The sequence below is a fragment of the Lepidochelys kempii genome, chromosome 10 (assembly GCF_965140285.1).
Source record: "Lepidochelys kempii isolate rLepKem1 chromosome 10, rLepKem1.hap1, whole genome shotgun sequence".
Lineage (NCBI taxonomy): Eukaryota > Metazoa > Chordata > Testudines > Cheloniidae > Lepidochelys > Lepidochelys kempii.
Window position 1 is genome coordinate 32,289,935 of NC_136389.1, and position 20,495 is coordinate 32,310,429.

Sequence of the window (20,495 nt, forward strand, 5' to 3'; positions counted from 1 at the left end):
TTAGCTGAGGTCACTAGGTCTTCAGCAGCTTCACACCTGCTGGCTGCCATAAACAGAGACACCGTCTGGGTTTCAGTGTCAGCTGAGAGGGGGGTTGTGAATGTCAGTGGTGCCTAAATGTTGGACTCAGGCACATAAGCAGTGCTAAATATGTGCTAAGGCTGAGCCCCTGCGCCTCTGGGCTTGGCCGTTCAGAACACTGGCACCTCTGGGCTTGCCGCATCTGTTTTGAAAGTAAATACATTGCTTGACCCCCAGCACTAATTAAGCACCACACCTAAGTCCCTTTGTGGCTCTAGCTTGTTTTGGCACAAGCAGAGGGTAGGTGCCAAGGATAAGGATGAATCTGAGGAGCCAAATCCTTGCCCAGTTCTGCAGCCCCGAGCAGGTTCAGGTTTGCAGTTGGTGATTAACCCATGCTGGCATTAGCCCTCAAGCTGCCAGCCATGCGGGCTGAGCTTTGGGTGGGAGGCCAACCATATGCCTGCTGAAAGAGTGTGTGCTGTTGGGGGGGGCGGGGATAGCATTGGTCTGACCCAGCAGCTGGCGTGGAGCGAGCACCTCTGCACAGAGGAGCCATGGCCCAAAGTTGGCTAGTCCACCTTGCCCATGTAATGCTATGATTAGACTTAGTCAGGGCACATGCTTAGCTAGAACCCTCCTGAATCATCAAAATCCTCACACATCCTTAGCCAGTGCCCAGTTCAGCCCTGCCGAGCGTGAGAGCCGGCTAGATCACAAGCTGAGAGCATGGCCCTCCATCCCATCCGTTTCCCTCCATCCCACTAAGATGACTCCTTAGCAAGCATCGTGCCGGGGACCATGCCTTGAGGACAAGCTCTGGGCTGAAGTCCTTGGGCACAGCCTGTGCCAGGCTCTGCCCCCTTTGGGAAATGGTTAGGAAGGATGGGCCATTGGAGAGGGAACATTCTCAGTCTATTCAGAGCACTGCAGACTGAGCAGCAGCATCCCTGGGCTTCCAGGCGTGGGCTTTTGGACCACACTGCCGGGAGGTTGCTAACTGGGGAGATGGCGGGGACCCACCTACCCCTTCCAGGTGATAGCTGAGCCTGGAGTCTGGTTGGTTCTAGAGCCGTGCTGCGAGGCACTTACCGGGCTGGCACTCCGCTCAGTGCACAGAGCCCATGTGTGTACTTAGGAGCAGGTCTGGGAGCTGGGCTGGAGTCAGCTGCTTTGTTCCCTGAGCTGGTCACTGAATAGGCCGGTCTGGGGTGGGATGCGCGGCTCTGCGGGTGAAAGCTGCAGCACTTATGGCCTCTTGTGAACCATGATTGAAGCTGGTGCTTGTCACAGAGACTGAAGCCAGTGGCCTGGCTGAGTTGGTGGCTCCATCCCTGCGGTCTGAAGGCACTCGTGCTCCTTCCCTGGGACACTTCCACCTGAACTCCTGCTGGCTTTAGAACATCTGTTGAAGCAAAGGCCGCTCCTCTCTGAGGGACTGTGATCCCTGAGGGTGCTTGGGGTGGCAGGAGAGACCTAAGCAGCCCAGAAAGGATTGAGTCATGGAGCATGCTGGCGTGAGGGGGCGAGCAATGAGGGCACCCCGCACAGGTGAGAAATTCCTCTTAATCCTGGCAGAACTGGGGGGCTCCTTGTAACCCTTCTCCACCCTGCAAGCTGTCTCACAAAGCACTAGCCACAGCCTCTTGACTGCCTACTTGTGTTTCTGGAAACAGAGCCCCATCTAGTGCTCAGAGCGGCAAGTGCTCTTTCTCTGCACTGGGAATCTGATCTCTCCCCAAGGCCCCAGGCTCCTCCAAAGGGAGCCTGGTCACTGCAAGGGCTTCTGGTGCCCATGTTGATTTGTGGGATAAGATGGAAGGAGTTTCAGTCACGTGTTGGACTGTTAGGCTCAGCTATAAATGCAGAAAACTCAGTAATGGGGGATTTCACCTATCCCCATACTGAGGTGTCACCTCAGGACAGGATTCAGAGAGAAAATTTCTAGACACCATTAATGACTGCTTCTTGGAGCAGATAGTCCTGGCACCTACCAGGGAAGAGGCAGGTCTTGTTTAAGTCCTCAGTGGGGCACAGGATCTGGTCCAAGAGGTGCCTATAGCTGAACCACTCAGTAATAGTGACGATAATGTAATTAAATTTAACGTCCTTCGGGGGGGAAATGAGGGGGGACCATATACCAGAAAAACCCACCATAGGAGTATTTAATTTCAAGAAGGGGAACTACACAAAAATGAGGAGGCTAATTAAATGGAAATGGAAATGAAAAAGGAACAGTCACAAGAGTGAAATCCCAGCAAGCTGCATGGAAACTTTTTAAAAACACCATAATAGAGGCTCAAATTAAATGTATGCCCCAAATTAAAAAGAATAATAAAAGGACCAAAAAATGCCACTATGGCTAAACAGCAGAGTAGATGAGGCAATTAGAGGCAAAAAAGCATCCTTTAAAAATTGGAAGTCAAATCCTACTGAGGAAAACAGAAAGGAGCATAAACTCTAGCAAATCAAGTATAGTTAGACAGGCCAAAAAAGAATATGAAGAGCAACTAGCAAAAGACACAAAAACTAATGGCAAAAAAATTCTTTAAGTATATCAGAAGCAGTTGGGCCAATGGACCATCAAGGTGCTAAAGGAGCACTCAAGGAAGACAAGACTGTTGTGGGAGAAACTAAATGAATTCTTTGCATCAGGCTTCACTACGGAGTCTGTGAGGGAGATTCCTACACCTGAGCCATTCTTTTTAGGTGACAAATCTGAGGACCTGTCCCAGATTGAGGTGTCAATAGAGGAGGTTTTGGAACAAATTGATAAATTAAAGAATAATAAGTTACCAGGACAAGATGGTATTCACCCAAGAGTTCTGGAGGAACTCCGATATGAATTTGCAGAACTACTAACTCTGGTATGTATCTTATCGTTTAAAACAGCCTCTGTACCAGATGACTGGAGGATAGCTAATGTGATGTACATTTATTAAAAAGGCTTTAGAGGTGATCCCGGCAATTACAGGCCAGTAAGCCTAACTTCAGTATCAGGCAAATTGGTTGAAACTAGGGTTCTCAAGTGATTAAAAAAATTAATTGTGATTAATCGCACTGTTAAACAATAATAGAATACCATTTATTTAAATATTTTTTGATGTTTTCTACATTTTAAAATATATTGCTTTCAATTACAATACAGAATACAAAGTGTACAGTGCTCACTTTGTATTTATTTGTTACAAATATTTGCACTGTAAAAAAAAGAAATCTTATTTTTCAATTCACCTCATATAAGTACTATAGTGCAATCTCTTTATCATGAAAGTTGAACTTACAAATGTGGAATTATGTGCAAAAAATAACTGAATTCAAAAATAAAACAATGTAAAACTTTAGAACCTACAAGTCCACTCAGTCCTACTTCAGCCAATCGCTCAGACAAACAAGTGTAGTTACAATTTGCAGGAGATAACACTGCCCACATCTTGTTTACAATGTCACCTGAAAGTGAGAACAGGCGTTTGCATGGCACTGTTGTAGCCGGCATCGCAAGATATTTACGTGCCAGATGCGCTAAAGATTCATATGTCCCTTCATGCTTCAACAATACTTGCATCCATGCTGATGATGGGTTCTACTAGATAATGATCCAAAGCAGTGCGGATCGACACATGTTAATTTTCATCATCTGAGTCAGATGCCACCAGCAAAAGGTTAATTTTCTTTTTTTGCTGGTTCTTGTTCTGTAGTTTCCGCATTGGAGTGTTGCTCTTTTAAGACATCTAAAAGCATTCTCCACCTCTTGTCCCTCTCAGATTTTGGAAGGCACTTCAGATTCTTAAATCTTGGGTCGAGTGCTGTAGCTATCTTTAGAAATCTCACATTGGTATCTTTGCATTTTGTCAAATCTGCTGTGAAAGTGTTCTTAAAACGAACATGTGCTGGGTCATCATCTGAGACTGCTAGAACATGAAATATATGGCAGCATGCAGATAAAACAGAACAGGAGACATAAAATTCTCCCCCAAGGAGTTCAGTTACAAATTTAATTAATGCATTATTTTTTTAATAAGCTTCATGAGCATGGAAGCATGTCCTCTGGAATGGTGGCCGAAACATGAAGGGGCAAATGAATGTTTAGCATATCTGGCACATAAATACCTTGCAATGCCAGCTACAAAAGGGCCATGCAAATGCCTGTTCTCATTTTCAGGTGATATTGTAAATAAGAAGCAGTCAGCAGTATCTCCCGTAAATGTAAACAAACTTGTTTGTCTTAGCAATTGGCTGAACAAGAAGTAGGACTGAGTAGACTTGTAGGCTCTAAAGTTTTACACTGTTTTGTTTTTGAGTGTAGTTATGTAACAAAAAAAATCTACATTTGTAAGTTACACTTTCATGATAAAGAGATTGCACTACAGTACTTGTAGGAGGTGAATTGAAAAATATTATTTCTTTTATTATTTTTACAGTGCAAATATTTGTAATAAAAAAATAACATAAAGTGAGCACTGTACACTTTGTATTCTGTGTTGTAATAGAAATATGCAGGAGGTCAGATGAGATGATCATGACGGTCCCTTCTAACCTTAAAGTCTATGAGTCTATGAACAAATGGTCAGTTTTCAGAATGAAGAGAGGTAAATAGTGGTGTCTGCCACAGGTCTAGGCCCAGTCCTGTTCAACATATTCATAAATGATCTGGGAAAAGGGGTAAACAGTGAGGTGGCCAAGTTTGCAGATGATACAAAATTACTCAATAGTTAAGTTCAAAGCACACTGCGAAGAGTTACAAAAGGATCTTGCAAAATTGGGTGACTGGGCAACAAAATGGCAGATGAAATTCAATGTTGATAAATGCAAAGCTAATGCACATTGGAAAACATAATCCCAAATATACATACAAAATGATGGGGTCTAAATTAGCTTTTACCACTCAGGAAAGAGATCTTGGCATCACTGTGCATAGTTCTCTGAAAACATCCACTCAACGTGCAGCAGCAGTCAAAAAAGCAAACAGAATGTTAGAAACCATAAAGAAAGGGATAGGTAAGACAGTAAATATCATAATGCCACTATTGAAATCCATGGTACGTCTACACCTTGAATACTACATGCAGTTCTGGTTGCCCCAGCTCCAAACAGATATTAGAAATGGAAAAGGTACAGAGAAGGGCAACAAAAGTGATTAGGGGTATGGAACAGCTTCCGTATGAGAGATTAAAAAGCTTTGGTACTGTTCAGCTTGGAAAAGAGATAACTAAGAGAAGGGGCTATGATAGAGGTCTATAAAATCATGACTGGGGTGGAGAAAGTGAATAAGGAAGTGTTATTTGCTCCTTCACATAAGACAAGAACCAGGGGTCACCCAATGAAATTAAGAAACAAATTAAAACAAAAGGAAGTCCATCTTCACACAACACGCAGTGAACCTGTGGAACTTGTTGCCAGGGGATGCTGTGAAGGCCAAAAGTATAACTGAGTTCAGAAAAGAAATAGATAAATTCATGGTGATCCATCAGTGGCTATTAGCCAGCATGGCCAGGGATGCAACCCCATGCTCTGGGTGGTCCTAGCATCTGACTGCCAGAAGCTGGGACTGGAGGACAGGGGCTGGATTACTTAATAATTGCTCTGTTCTGTGCATTCCTTTTGAAGCATCTGGGACTGGCCACTTTTGGAAGACAGGATACAGGACTAGATGGACCAGTATGGCTGTTCTTATGTTCTAAGAGCCCAGACCAGCTCTTCTCAGGGCTCCGCAAGGAAGGGTATAGCTCAGCTGGGCTTAGGGGCCCCTGAGAGGGCAGGGCCTGCACTGTGGACCGCATCAGGCAGCCTGTGCAGGAGGACATGGCTACGTGGGGAGCTGGAAGCAGAGGCCTGAAGAATCCATGAGAGCTGCACACCTCTCGCTGCTCCTTGGCTCTACACCCACTGCCCCCCCAGCCTTGTGCCAAAGGGCTATGCCTTGCCATGGGGTTCAGCCTCCTCGCTGCCCCGGGCTGAGAAGCACATATTCTGGGAGTGTCTTCAAGCCAATTGTGCCTCCCCAGGGCTGGCTCAGCCCATTCCGCATCCCCCAGCCTGGGCTTGACCTCCTGGCAGCATCTCTCTGGGCTTTGCTGTGGTGGTGCTGGGCACTGGTCTGGCGCTGTCCCTGTGATCTCATGGCCCACCTGGGGCTGGGGGTTCTTCCCATAGCACATGGACAGGAACCATGGCTGCTGTTCAGATAATATGGGGCTCCTGATCTCCCCTCCCCACCGACTCCCTCCAGCCTGAGCCCTCCCTTGACTTTTGCCCGCCTTTCTGACTCCCCATGCTCCACTGACCCTTGGGCTCCCCCTCAGCTAGATGCCAAGCCCTTGGGCAAATCAGCTGCCTGCCCCAGCTCAGCTCCTCCTGCAGGGCCTGCCCCCCACCAGGCCCCCTGCTTGCACTACTGAGCTGGGCTGCAAGGGCCCTGCCTCCATGGAGGGAGAAGGAGGGCTTGGGGCTAGAGAAACAGCTGGGCAACTTTACATTAACTGGCCCTGGAGTCCCTTGAGGACGGGGCGGAGGGCATATGTGGTTACAGCACCTGGGAACATGAACAGAAAGGCCATGCTGGCTGCCGCTGGAAAAAAAAATCCTGCCACCTGGGAGTTCTATGCCGAGGTTGAGTGAGGCTTAATTTTACTTAGAAATCGCTGTAAGCCCTGGGAGATGGGGTCCCGCCGCCAGCCTTGAGCGTGGCGGGACTCGTGCTCTCAGCCCCGGGTGGCTGATCCACTGCTAGCATGGGATGTGGGCAGGGGACCCCACTGCAGCCCCCCCCCAGGCCTGCGGAGGGTGAAGAACCCTAAGAGGAGCAGAGGTGAGGCTGGGAGGGCTGAACTATGGCCGGGGGACTGACGTGAGGAGGGTGAGGGCTGTGCGGATGGTGGGTTCTGAGTAGATGGGTGGGAAGATGAACTGAGGGTGGTGGGGGTCGATAGGGTAGCGGGGGCTGAACTGTTGGGGTGGTGATGGGGGCTGGGGAACTGAACTGAGGAGGGGGCTGAATTGAGGGGGGGTTGGGTGGGGACAGAACTGATGAGGGTCTGGGGGACAGCATTCATTGCTGGGCAGGAGAGGGGTAGATGTGGGGGTGAGAGCTCCTGCTGCAGGGGCCAAAATCACCGTATCCAGCACATTGGGAGAATGGGTAACACTAATGTCACACGCGCATGCCCTGCAAACGGGCAGCGGGGCAGGGGTTCAAACAGCAAGAGACTGACCTAAAACACACACTAGGATCTTTTAAAAAAAATCTCATGATTTTTGGGGGTCCGACTCATGGGGCTGTGGGGACCTGCTGGGAGACCAGCATGGTACCCAGGCGAGAGCTCATGCTGCAGGCTACAGGGGGATAAGCCCCAATCTTACTGCAGCTGATGGAGGCCCACCCTTAGCCCAGGGGCCCTCCCTGCTGTAGGGCTGAGGAAGGCCCTGTGGGCCACGGGACAGCAGACACATTTCTCACAGTGCCAGCGTGCCATCCATGCATTGTCCCATTTTCTTCCCCTGTGGGAGATGTGCTGGGAAAGTATGCAGCTGGGGTTGAAGCTGGAGACTCACACAGGTTTTCATGTTCCTGGTTCTGCCACGTGCCCATCCCCCACTCGCCCAACCCCTGCTGTTGCCCTTGCTTGAGATTCATCAGGAGGTTCATGGTATCTGAGGGGTTCTTCAAGCCCCAGCTCCAGGAGGCAGGTGATGCCATAGGCCTCAGCTTTCAATAGCACCATCCAGTGCTACCCTCCTGGCTGCAGGGCTGGGACCCCACACCTGCACCCGGCAGCGGAGACAAAGAACCACCACAGCTGGTTGTCAGGTCTCATGACGTTTATGCCAATCTCACGATTTTGGGGCACAGGTGTTTGGTGTTGGTGTCACTGCCTGAGGGAGCTGTGGGCGACCCTTGGCATGCTGGGCCTGGCTTCTTGGCCATCAGTGCTGCAGGATGGGGTGGAGGCTGGAGCATGTAGGGGGCATGGAGGATGGCCCTGTTCCTGGCTGGGGCTGCTCTGCAAAAGGAGGAGGTGCCAGGCCGCACCCGCCATAGGCCTTGCCACAGTTTGGAGAGCAGCTGCTGCCTGAGGCAGGGCCTGAGAGGCCAGGCCAGCCCAGTGCAGGGTCAGTCCATGCCCCAGGTGCCCGCTCTCAGGGGTCCCAGGGGTAGGTGCAGGGCGGGTCTCATAACTCGTCTCTGCTTTCAGGGGCATCTGCCGGGCGTGTCCCATTTGTGTCCTTGGGCTCCTCTGGGCTCTCAGGAACCTGGGGAACAGCAGGGTGGTTACCATAGAAGCCACTGCCCCCAGCAGGCCCAGCATGCATCAGAGGCAAGGCCAGGACCCCATGGAGAGGGGCAGGAGAGACATAGCTTGCTCCAAAGTGGGGAAGGGCATGAGAAACCGTGGGGGAGAGGGTGTGAGGGACCCTGATCTCCCCGGTGGGGGAGGGGTACGAGGGACCCAGCCCTCTGCCCCATGGGGAAAGGGTGTAAGGGACCATGTGGGAGGGACATGAGGGACACATCTCTTTCCATGGTGGGAGAGTCACTGGGGCTGGGCGGAGCCGGCTGCTGCAGGCTGACGGGCTAACGGAAGGTTGGTGGGTTGGGTTGGTCCAAGTGGCCTCCTTGCTAAAGCAACAGCCTGAGTCAGCAGGCTTCCAGCTTCAAGGGGTGGCAGGGTGGAGCCCTGAGACTCTACTAACCACAGGCTGCGTGTCCTCCGCAGGCAGCGTCCCACCGTTCTCCAGGAACTTGGAGAAGGTCTCCAGGTCTCTGGCACTCTTGTACTCAATCATCTGGTGCAGGCAAAGGAGAAACATGAGACACTGATGTTGCAGGGTTGTCTCTTTGCAGGCTGAACTCCTAGGACCTCCCTGCAGGCAGCCTAGCCTGCCTCTACCCACCACCCTCCATGCTTGGCCTGGGCCAGCCCAATCTCCTGCCTCTGACATTGCCAGCACCAGCTTCTCCTGAGAAGTGCAAGAACCCCCAGCAGAGAATTTGGGGCTAGCCCAGCCCAGGAAAGTCTCCTCCTGACCCCATCGGCGAGTGGCTCCTGCCCAGAAGCAGGAGGGGTTGGAGCTCTGCCAAAGCACTATTATTTTAGTCTGTCTTCTTATAACCCTGGAGGGTCCCATTACCCAGAGAAACACCCAGGCCCTGTTGGAATCCTACAGAGCTCTTGGCCTCAATAGCATCTTGTGGCAGTGAGTTCCACAGGCTGTGTTGTGTGAAAGAATATTTCCTTTGATCACTGTTGGATTTGTTCCCTTCTGGGATCATTGATTGTCTCTTTCTTCTTGTGTTACGAGACAGGGAGCCCAGACGCTCCCAATCTACCATATCTAGAGCAGTCAGTATCTGATAGTCTGTTACTCTGTCCCCTCTTATCCACCCTCTCTCTAAGGGAACAATCCCAGTCATTTCAATTGCTCCTCACTTTCTCCAGCCTCTGATCCTTCTCATCGCCCTTCTCTGCACCCCTTGAGCTCGGCCATATCCTGTGTGAGTCGGGGGACCAGTGCTGCATGCGGTATCCAGATGAGACCCTAGAATGGGTCCTTGCTGTCACCCAGCACAGGTCCAGGAGTGACCCACCTCCTGCACCCCCATCCCAGTGGGCCCTTCCCATCCCATCCAGACAACCTACCTTCCTGTCTGGCCCAGCAGGGAAATAGTGCAGCGTAGGGTAGCCATGGATGGTGAGATTCATGATTTCATTGGCTGTTGCATCCAGCTTGGCGATGATGATGTTCTCATGATCTTTATACTTCTCACCCAGCTCCTCCCAGACAGGTGCCATCTCCTTGCAATGTGTGCACCAGGGGGCATCTGTCATGACAGAGAGGGGTTGCTTGTCTGCTCTGCAGGGAGCATCCTGGGGGCAGAGCACTGGGGCTGGGAAAGCAGCTCCAGCAACCGGGCCAGGAAACTGGCAAAGTCAGCAGGGCAGAGGCACACAGCACAATCTGGCTGGACCAGCTGGAGTCTTTGCCCACCACACACAGCAATGCTGTAGATGCTTGGGAGTGACCCAGGTGCTTCAAATGATTTCTCTCAGTGCGTGGGGTCATGGCTCCTCAGGGACAGAAGGGCTTGGAGGAGACCAACAAAGGAGCTGGATGGCCTGAGTAAGGGAGGTTGGCCAGGGCAGGGTGGGACACACTCTGCAAACACCTGCCAGGTGCCACTCCCCTTCCCCCCGGGACGAGGGGATTTCCCTGGAGGTGAGACGGCGCAGACAGGGAATCGCCTCCCCAGGGAAGAGAAGGTCACCTGAGACAGTGAGCTCTACCCTTGACACACGCTAGGAATGTCCTCTCTGCCCTGAGGAGCTGGACTGAGTTGCCCGGATCCTCCAGCTCCCATGTCTAGGCAGTCTCTTGCCAGTACAGCTTTGTCTGGTGGCATACGGAGTTGGTGCTTGTGTCTGCACCGGGCCCTGGCCGAGGGCATCAGGCAGGCCTGGGGGCAGGGGAGGCTCAGACTCGCTCTTGCTGATACTTACAGAACTTCACAAAAACATTCTTGGTCTCGTCGTAAGCCACTTGCTCAAAGTTCTTGCCCACGAGGACTTTAACTGGATGCTTATCCCAGTCCTCGGGGACCTCCTCGCTCATGAGATGGGGCTGCGGAGAGAGGGAGAGGCTGTGTGGGCTGTTTGGTAACTCAATTCCGGAGAGTGCTGCGAAGAGATGCTACAGCTGCAAACGTCTGGGCCGTGGGTGTGTGTGAGCCACACGGGCTTGCACAGGCCTCACACCCAGTTCCCCGCACCTGGCCCTGCAGCGCTCACGCGGCACTCAGAGGGGGGGGCGCTCAGCATGCCTAATACAGTAGACACCGCTCGCTGCCCTCCAGGCTGAGCATTTCTGTGCAAACTTCACATAAAGGGGAACGTCTGCATGAATGGTCAAGAAGGGTCCTTTTGATTGATCCAGCTGCATCGCTCAAGGGGGGTCTAAGAACCAACCCCCTGGAGCCAAAGATTCAGATCTTGGCATGGGCAACTCAGCTCTCGTCCTCCTCTGGGAAGTCAGGGGAGTCCCCTGGTATTTGCTGGCTGGGAAACCAAGATCTGCTCTGCAGGGCTGGGTGAGAGCCCAGCAAGGACTCTCTGTAGGGGACGGGGTGCAGTCTTCCCCCAATCTTCTCCCCTGCTCAGGTGCCCCTCTCCCCCCAGAGGTGGCTATATCTCAGTGGGCACTACACAGCAGCTGGGAAGTGCTCTGCATTAAAGGAGCTAGGGCTGGGATGGCAGCAGGTTGGGGGCACAGGAGGAATGTGGCCAGGGCCCCCAGGTTGCCCTCACTTAATCTGGTGGTGGCACGTGGCCTTCAGCTCTCCCAACCCCCACAAATGGCAGTGCTCCCCTTCCTGCTGTCAGGAGGGGTGGGCTGGGCCTGAGCCCTGGGCATGGCTGCTGTGCGCACCTGGATCTTGCCATCAAGCACGGCCTGGGCAAAAGAGCCCACGGCCTGGGTGGTGAATTCATCTGTGGCCATGCGGTACTTCTTATTGGTCTCAGTGTTGATGAAGCGCAGGGTGGGGGCCTCATGGCTCTTGAGGCCAAAGTACTGCAGCACTTGGGCGCCTTCCCCATTCACGTCGATTAGCACGAAGAGAACCTACAGTGGGGCACAGACGTAGGGCAGCCGCACCCCAGACCAGCCCGACCATGGCCTCCCCAGCCCTGGGACTGAGCCCCCACCCAGACCAGCCCGATCGGGCCCTCCCCAGCCCTGGGACTGACAGTCCCCACCAGGCTCCCTCACTGCTCCCCAGTGCCTGTGCTGGGACTGAGAGACCCCCCCCCCCATGCTCTCCCACAGCCCCGTGCTGGGAGCGAGAGCTCCCACACACCCCCTCGCTGCGCCACAGAGCCTAGGCTGGGACTAGGAGCCCCCCGAAGGGCCCCTCACTGCCCCCAGTGCCTGCGCTGGGACTGAGGGACCCCCCCAAGCCTCCTCACTGCCCCACAGAGCCTGTGCTGGGACTGTGCGCATCTGAGCCTGTCCTTTCCCTGACACCCTCACTCCCCCTCTTGGCCACTCTGGGCCAGGATAGGAGCCAGTGCTCCAGCCTCTGCAAGGCATAGGGCCCCTCCTGAGCCAGCCTGGCCCAGAAAACGAGCCACTCCCATTCCCAGTGCTGGGGCTGCGAGACAGCGGACGCCAGGGCTGGGATGAGGCTCTCAGGCTTAAGGAACTCGACCACACGCCCAGCCAGGCTAGCCCACAGTGCATGCATGTGATGCCAGCCACGTGTTGGTGTCCCACAGCCCTGGCAAGAGACCTGCCAGCTGGGAGCAGCCTGCCTGGCCTGGCCAGGCCAGGTGAGTGGGGCATGCTGGGCTCAGAGGCTGCAGCTCATAGGGTCAACGCCCCACTGCCAGGGACATGACTAGCTGGTTACCTGGCCCCTGAACAGGGGTGCGGCAGCCCGGAAGCTGCCCAGGATCTCCAGGTGGGGCTCCAGGGTCTTGTTAATAAACAGCAGCAGATGGTTGAGGATTTTTGCCCCAAATATCTTTGGTGAGTTCTAGGGAGAGAAAGAGGGTTTGCTGGCCAGTGGAGCGGGTGGGAAGGGTCCCCACACACATGCTCCTGCAGCAACTACCGCACAGACCCAGGGCAACAGCTGCAGCCCCAGGGTCCTGGGAAGGGCTGGCGGGAAAGGCCTAGTTGTCTAGACACTCTCCATGAGTGTTTGTCTGCCCATGCCAGTGTCCCGCAATCCACACACACACACACCCCCATCCCGGCTGAGCAGTGAGCAGTGTGCCCTATGCCAGCCCTGCCCAGTGCCCTGGCTGCAATCCACACAGAAACCCCTAGATGTGAGCCCCTCCTTTCCCACCACACACCCCAGCTGTGATTCCCCTCCACATCCGGCTGTGCAGCACGCCATGTGCCCTAGGCCAGCCCTACCCAGTCAGGGCCGGCTCTAGGTTTTTTTGCCGCCCCAAGCAAAAAAATGTTTGGTTCCCCCCACCCCAGCCCTGGGATCCCCCCCGCACCCTCCTGCCACCCCAGCCCTGGGCTCTCACCCCCCCCAATGCCTTCCCCCATCCGCACCCCCTGCTGCCCCAGCACTGGGCTCTCCCCCCACCCGCACCCCCTGCCGCCCCCAACCCTGGGCTCCCCCTGACCAGTGCTGACTCCGCCCACTCCCCCCTCACCTCCAGCCGGTCCGGCACTGGCAGGGTTGGGGTAAGCAGCCAGGCTCCCAGGCCGTGCCTCAGCCCAGGGTCCCTCCAGCCGGGGCTCCCGCCCCCAGGACAGGCCGGGACTGGGGAGGGCAGAGCCGGGGGGACCACCCCGGCGGGGGCTGAGGAGCCGGGGCAGGGTAGGCCCAGAGGGAGCGGAGCCCCAGAGAGCGGGATGCGGGCTCCACATGACAGTGCCCTGGGAACCGGTCCCCGCTATGGCCCCATGGCTGCTGCTGCTCCTGGCCGCCCTGCTGCAGCCCCTGGGTGGCTCGGGCTGTTTCGCCCAGCCCCGGCTGTGGCACTGGGGGGCGGCCGCCCTGCGGCACCTGCAGGCGGCTCTGTGCGCCCCGCGGGGCAGCCCCCAGCCCAAGTGTCCCGCCCTCGGAGCCCACCCTGCCCAGCCACAAGGTGCGGGCGCTGGTCCCCAATGCGAACCGCAGCAGCCCCAGGGCACCCACCGCGCAGGACACACTGCTGCTGCCAGGGCTGGCTCTAGGCTTTTGCCACCCCAAGCAAAAAAAAATGGCCAGGATGCCGCACCTGAAAACGTGCCACCCCCAAGCACGTGCTTGGTTTGCTGGTGCCTAGAGCCAGCCCTGTTCCCCAGCTATAATCCCCCCCACGCATACACAAACACCCCCACCCTCCCCCACTGTTCAGAGAGCAATGTGCCCTAGGCCAGCCCTGCTCACACACATCAGAGGGCTGTAATCCCTCCACCAGCCCTGCCCTGCAGTGCACTGTCCGTGTAAAGCCCTCTGGGATACAGCCTGCTGGGTCTCTCTGGGGCTGTTCTCATTGGGGGGGGGGGGGGGGGTGTCTCACCTGACTGGTGAACTCCATCACCAGCTCCAGGCTGTGCAGGACAATGAAGCGGGAGAGCTCCTCCTTGTTCAGGCCCAGCTCCGCATCCAGAGGGAAATCCACCCGCTTTTCATCAAACTGCAACAAACCAAGGTGGGGCCGTGACACACACCAAGAGCATGGCGCTAAAGGTGGGAGAGGCTGGGCAGGGCCCCAGGCTGCCCCTGCACTAGCAGGGCACCCCATGGGGCCATGTCCTGCTGGGGCAACAGTCTTGGGAAAATGCCCTGCCCTGGCCATTACATTAGCCCCTCCTACCAGGCCTTTCCCATCCCAACGTACCCGCCTTGTCACCTGCTGGGGCTAGTGCTCATGCCCATCTCTGGGTGGTCCATCTCTGGGTGGCCCAGAAGAACGGCCCTACTGGGTCAGACCAAAGGTCCATCTAGCCCAGTATCCTGTCTTCCAACAGTGGCCAATGCCAGGTGCCCCAGAGGGAATGAAGAGAACAGGTAATCATCAAGTGATCCATCCCGTCGCCCATTCCCAGCTCCTGGCAAAGAGAGGCTAGGGACACCATCCCTGCCCATCCTGGCTAATAGCCATTGATGGACCTATCTTCCATGAATCCCCATGTCCCTGCTGGGCTGTAGCTGGAGTAGGACCAGTGCCAGGTACCCTGCCCCACCACCTCTCACCTTCTTGAAGAGGCAGACGGTGTCGGGGGTGACGCTGTATTTCTGGAAGAGCTCTGTCCTGTTGGAGACCCCAAAGGTCACGTCCACAGTATCACTGGCAACTTCATAAAAGCCCTGCGCAGCCTTGCTCTGCAGGTCCTGCGAACACCCCGGAGGCCCTGAGCTGGTCTGGGGGGAGGGGCACTGGGCTGCCCACCCAGACCAGCTCCCTGGCAGCCCACTGGTGAAGAGCACCCTCCATTTAACATGGCTCCCACAGCCACAATGCCATGATGCTGGCGCCATGGGGACAGTGCCCTGGCCCCTCGCCCATGAGCTGCTCCCCAGCAGGCAGGGGGTGGGACTGGGCTGAGTGTGCAGGGCTGGCCTGTGGCACTACTGGGGCACCAGGGAAGGGGAGGTGCTCACTCCTTTGAGAGGTGAGTACTGGGGGGGAGTTGCTGGAGGGCCCTCCCACAGCATACACACAGGGCTGGCATTGGATCATGGCACCTCCTGGCCAAGCTCAGGGCCTCCAGGGCAGGGGGACATTGTGCTGTGGGCAGTGGCCCTGCCAGCCAGTGGGGAAAGTCCCCACCTAGACACCCTGGGCAGCCACCGCCCCACCCAGCTCAGGGGCATGCTGAACCCAGGCTGCCCCAGCTCCACACCCGGCAGCTCTGCCAGGCCCCATGTCCTCCGCTCCTGCCCTCCAGGCCCCGCACCTTGAAGAACCCGACAACGATGACGTCCTGGGATGTGATGAACTTCTGGGCACTGGCCTCATCCTGCAACAGCTCTGCGCTGGGGCCAGCCTTCCGCCGCATCCACCGCACGATGCCCTCGGCGTCCCGCTGCCCTGCGCACAGCACCACCGCACGTCACCTGCCTGAGGCGCCCCCCCGCACCATGGCACACAGCCCTTCCCGCACTGCAACCCACAGCCGCCCCCTACACTGCAAACGCCTCGCTGCAGCCCTCCTCTGCACCACACAGCCACAGTCCCCCCTGAACCCTGGCCCACAGCCCTCCCCACAGCCCCCCCTGCCCTGCAAATACACACACCCAGCCCCTCCTCTGCACCACACACCCATACAGTCCCTCCCCTGCACTCTTATCTACAGCCCCAACACACCCCCTCCCCCGCACTGCAAACCTATACTCACACACACACACATTGCAAACCCATCCCCTCCCGCACAGCCTCTCCCCTGCACCCCCACACTGAAGCCCCCCGTGGTCCCTCCCCTGCACCCAACTCCACAACCCCTCCCACACACCTTGATCCACTGCTCCACACAACCCCTCCCCTGCACTGCAAACCCACAACCCCTTCTCCACACCACTGCCCCACACCCCAAGGCTGTACTGGGTGAGGATCCCGTCCCAGCCCCACCATGCTTCAGAGCAGGGACCCCCCCCAGGGCAGTATCAGGCTGTACCTGTGAAGTCTATGGGGTGTGTGCGATTCCCGTCTCGGAAGAGCTTCAGCACCGGGTACCCTGTAACGCCGAACTCGGCGCTCAGGTCCACCTCCTCCGTCGCATCCACCTTGGCCAGCCGCAGGCCCATGGAGTCATTCTTCAGGATGCCAGCGGCACGCGTGAACTCAGGGGCCAAGGCCTGGCAGTGCCCGCACCAGGGGGCATCTGCGAGAAAGGGGAAGGCTGAGTGGATGAGACCCCCCCCCCCCGCAGCTCTGCCTAGAGCAGCTCCCAGCATCCTACCCTGGCCCACCTCATATGAAATCCTCCTGGGGACTCCACCACCTCATGCTCTGCTGCCCCACCCAATCTTGGGGAGATCAGGACAGAGTCCAGCAGGGGTCACTGTCACAGCCTGGGGCCTGCTGGGGGCTGGAAGAGGGATGGCATGAGCACCCAGCGTGGGGCAGGGGGCTTCGCACAGACTCGCCCCTAGCACAGCCTGGGTTTGCCCAGCCTGGCCCAGCTGTCACCCCTAGTTGGCTACTGGTTGTTGTTGGCTCTGCCGGGAGGGCAGTACCCATCTGACAGCCCCCTGGAGGGCTGGGTTCCCCCGGGGCAGAGTCGGGGCTACGCAGCCTGCTTCAGGGCCTGGAAGCACAAACCCACCCAGTCCTGCCTCTCATTCCCAGGTGCTCTGCCCTCTCTGCTGGCCCCCTATGCTACCCAAGAGGGCGGGACGGTGCTGCTCGGCAGGGCTGCCAGGGGGATCCCATGTCATTGGGTGATGTGTTGGCTGGTCCTTCCTGCTGTCAGCCACGCTGTGAGGTGAGGGACATGACTGCGCCTCCAAGGCTCCCTTGCCTCTGCCCCGCCCTGGGGTGCTTCGGCTCCTTTCCATGGAGAGACTCAGCCTGGCACCACACGTCCCCTCCTTCCCCCATGGCCCTGCTCTGGCCCCAGTTCACAGCAAGGCCTGGGGACACTCTGCAGCTGGGCCCATTCACCGCACCTGTTCCGTGACTCGGGACAGGCCCCTCAGTGCTATGAGGCTTCCCTGTGGGGGGTCACAGACTCCCAGCAAAGGTGACCCCCCTCCCCCACCTCCAATTGCTTGGCCTAAAGAGCAGCCTGGGCCTGGCCCCAGAGGCAGCAGGGCCCAGCTGGGCTGCCCTGGCCCCTTCACACACAGCCAGTACGCTGGGACCCTGTCCGGCTGGGTCGCCCATGGAGCCATGCTTGGGAGTGCCGTGCCACACTGTGAGCCAGGCCATGCAGGCCACTTCCCGGCCTCTGGCTCTGAAGCTAGGCCTTGTGGGCAATGCCCGCGTCCAGCCAGAGCACAGCCGCAGACAGTCCCACCTGCAGAGCAAGCACAACCTGCCAGCCCGCACGCATTTGCGCAAGGAGCTGCCAGTGGAGCTGCTTGAGGCAGTGACTGGTGCAGAGCCGCCAGCAATAAATGGTGGGGACGAGAGCTCTGCATCCAGGCCCCGGGGAGAGCACTGCTGCCTTTGCGCCCAGGCCCTGGAGAGAGCTCATCGGGATCTGTGCCCAGGGAAGAACATGGCAGGATCTGCACCCAGGTCCTGGGGGAGCACGTTGGGATCTGCGCCCAGGGGACAACACATCCGGATCTGTGCCCAGAGAGTGTGTGTTTGGAGCTGTTCCCAGGGGAGCCCCTGGCAGGATCTGCGCCCAGGGGCAGGGGAGAGGAGTGCAGGCTCTGCGCCCAGGCTGTTGCTTGCCTGGGTCTAATCACAGCTCTGGCTCTGTGGCTTTGCTTGTACCACTCTTCTGGCCCCCCGGCTCCTGTGGCCCCTAGGGAGTCATTGGGCCTTGGGACCAGCTTTGCCTGCACATTAATGTTTAACCGGCCAGTGTCTCCTCGCTCAAGCCAGGACACCCTTCCCGTGGGAAAGCCACCACCTGAGCTCTGCGCTGAAGGACAGCCAAGCACAGGGCAGCCACTGTTTGCTCTCCCTGGCGCTCAGAGTACAGATGCCCAGGGTCCCACTGGCAGCTGACAGGGCCAAGCACCTGCGCTGACAGCTGCAACCACTTTCCCCTTAGCAAGTGCTCCCGAGAGCCAGTGACCAGCAGGGCATGCACAGGGCTAATCCCAGAATAGAGCAGGCATCCTTGGGGGCCCTGAACCCAGGGCTCCACGGCTACTCAGCAGCAGCGCACAGGGTTTGCCGCGAGCCCAGCTGGGCAGCTGGCTGGGGATATGGCCCATGCTGCTGCTGATACCCTCTGCCTGGCCTGAGCTGTGTCTCATCCCTTTCCCCCAACTTACAGAACTCCACCAGCAGCAGGCGGTGCTCATGCAGGGCTCGCTCAAAGTTGTGCTGGTGGAGAACCAAGACATCCTCTTCCTCCAGGAGCTCATCAGAGACAACATCCTCTTCCTCCTCCACCACCCCCTCCTCGACCTGGGCGTCCTTGTCTTCTCCCCAGGTGGGCGCCAGCCAGGCCAGCGACAGCAGCAGGACCACGAGCAGCGGGGACTTGGAGTAGCCCATGGTGACAGCGCGGAGAGCAGGCGAGCAGCGCACCAGCCACCAGCAGGAGAAGGTGTTCTTGAGGCGACGGGGGAAGATAAGGGCACGGAGGAGCGGGTGGCGCCTGGCCCATGGCGCTCGTGTCCCTTTGTTACTGGCTGATCGGCTTCAGATAAGGTGTGCAGCCAGGAACAAGCAGGTGGCTGCAAGAGCTGTTTTCCAGCCCAGTTCTCAGGCCCAGGCTGGGGACTGTGAATAGCGGAGGCCAGCGACCTGCACTTTGCCCTGGGGCTGGGCAGTAGATTCCCCAAGCACCCTCCCTTGGGCACAGCTCCTACCACACCGGCCCCTAGGGCCTGGGCTCTGAGGCCTCCCACACCAGCCCCAGCACAAGGAAACGGCCCCAACAATGGGTTAGTGGAGGGTGGGCAGCTGCCAGCCATGCCCTTGTCCAGCTGGCTCCCAGGGAACCTGCCTGGGCTGGGGACAGGAGCAGGGCATTGCCAGCCATGTGCATAGCACCGCACATAACCCAGTACCATGCCCCCTGCATTGCTGGCTGCCCGGCCAGCTCCAAGACATGGCACTGTTTGCCTGGCAGCAGTGCCCTGGGCCTGGGTGGGGAGAGGGGCAGCCGTGTCCCAGGCCTGGCCAAAGAGACTTTCCCAATAGTGTCAGCTGTGGCCCAGGCAGAGGGCTTTAACCTATGGTAGCAATGAGCAGGGCCTAAGCTGGGGGTACATTGCTGGAGGGAGGACGGGGGGTGACAGCAGGATGGGCAGCTGTCAGGGGTGACAGACGGGTACCCTCACAGGAGAGCGTAGGTGGTACATTCAGCCTCACCAAGCCCACGTGTCTGGGTTGCTCTGGGCAGCAGAGGTCCTGGGGTGCCAGTTGCAGGTGGCGCCTGCGCCCAGGGTGCAGTGGAGCTGGAGCTGGCTGATGGCTCAGGGTGACGCTCCCAGCCGTTTACTCCTGCGGTGCGATTCAGGGGCCCTGCAGGGACGTGAGCAGGCTCCCTGAGCTGCTGGGAGACCGCACCAGGTGCAGTGGGGAGCCACCGGCAGCAGAGCCCACAGCCGGGGCAAAGGGCCAGCTGGCACCAAAGAGAGGTGCTGCAGCACAGCCGGGAGTGACTAACAGAGAGCGGCTCGCCCCTCCCTGCCCCGCTGTGAGTCTGTGGGGAGCCCAGCTCCCCCTGCCCCCAGTATGTTTGTAGGGGGAAGAGCAGGAACCCCTCCCTTCAGTCCCTGGAGGGGCTCTCCCTGCAAGGAGCCTGCGGGGAAACTTGGAGCAATACCAGGGCCCACTCAGTGCAGCGCGCCTCTCAGCCCGGCAGGGGCCGCTCCCGCTGGGACCCCCAACAGCACAACTCCTACTAGCCACACAGCCCTGCCCCAGCCGGAGCAGGAGCCGTGTGTGCGGAGGCCAACAGCATGCCCCCAGGTAGCCCTGCCAGGCACTAGGAAGGGACAGAAGTCATGTGCCAATCAGTGGCAGTGGTCAGAGGCTCGGCAGCCAGGACTAGGCCCCTGCAGAACAGCCCGGCCATGGCTTCCTCTGCACTAGACTTCATCCTGCTGCTCTCCCAGCCCCTGTGCGCAGGGCAGCGTGGGAAGCCGACGGGCACAGAGCACCACCACTCAGCAGTTGCGTTCATAGGAGTAGGAGCCCAGACCAGGGGCTGCAGGGCCCTGAAGGGCAAATGGCACTCTGGGGGGGAGCCTGGAGCAGGGCCCCCCCCTGGAGTATTTGGAAGCACCAGCCAGGGTGCAGGCACTTGGAGGAACTCAGCCCTCCTCTGCCCTGAGTTTGCAGGTTGTGAGGAGGCCCGGACTACTCAGGGGTGGGGGCTGTCCCCCCAAC

At 57.4% G+C, this 20,495-nt stretch overlaps 1 protein-coding gene across 1 annotated transcript; it reads right to left on the reverse strand.

Annotated features, from left to right (window-relative positions):
* Positions 1–8,190: 8,190 nt before the first annotated feature.
* On the reverse strand, positions 8,191–18,650 carry PDIA2 (protein disulfide isomerase family A member 2). Its single transcript, XM_073361532.1, has 11 exons — positions 18,425–18,650; positions 16,144–16,350; positions 15,427–15,560; positions 14,723–14,860; positions 14,046–14,162; positions 12,425–12,550; positions 11,443–11,637; positions 10,518–10,638; positions 9,660–9,841; positions 8,713–8,805; positions 8,191–8,271 (listed from the first exon to the last, which is right to left on the reverse strand). Exons 1-11 carry the CDS (start codon positions 18,648–18,650, stop codon positions 8,191–8,193), a joined length of 1,620 nt encoding a protein of 539 aa, XP_073217633.1.
* Between the last annotated feature and the right edge of the window lie 1,845 nt (positions 18,651–20,495).

Excerpts from the sequence above, each read along its gene's own strand:
- PDIA2 (XM_073361532.1), bottom strand. The coding sequence starts at position 18,650 with ATGGGCTACTCCAAGTCCCCGCTGCTCGTGGTCCTGCTGCTGTCGCTG. Across the intron at positions 12,551-14,045 it reads TGATGGAGTTCACCAGTCAG|AACTCACCAAAGATATTTGG; the intron begins GTGAGACACCCC and ends TTCTCTCCCTAG. Across the intron at positions 8,806-9,659 it reads CTGCTGGGCCAGACAGGAAG|ATGATTGAGTACAAGAGTGC; the intron begins GTAGGTTGTCTG and ends TGCCTGCACCAG.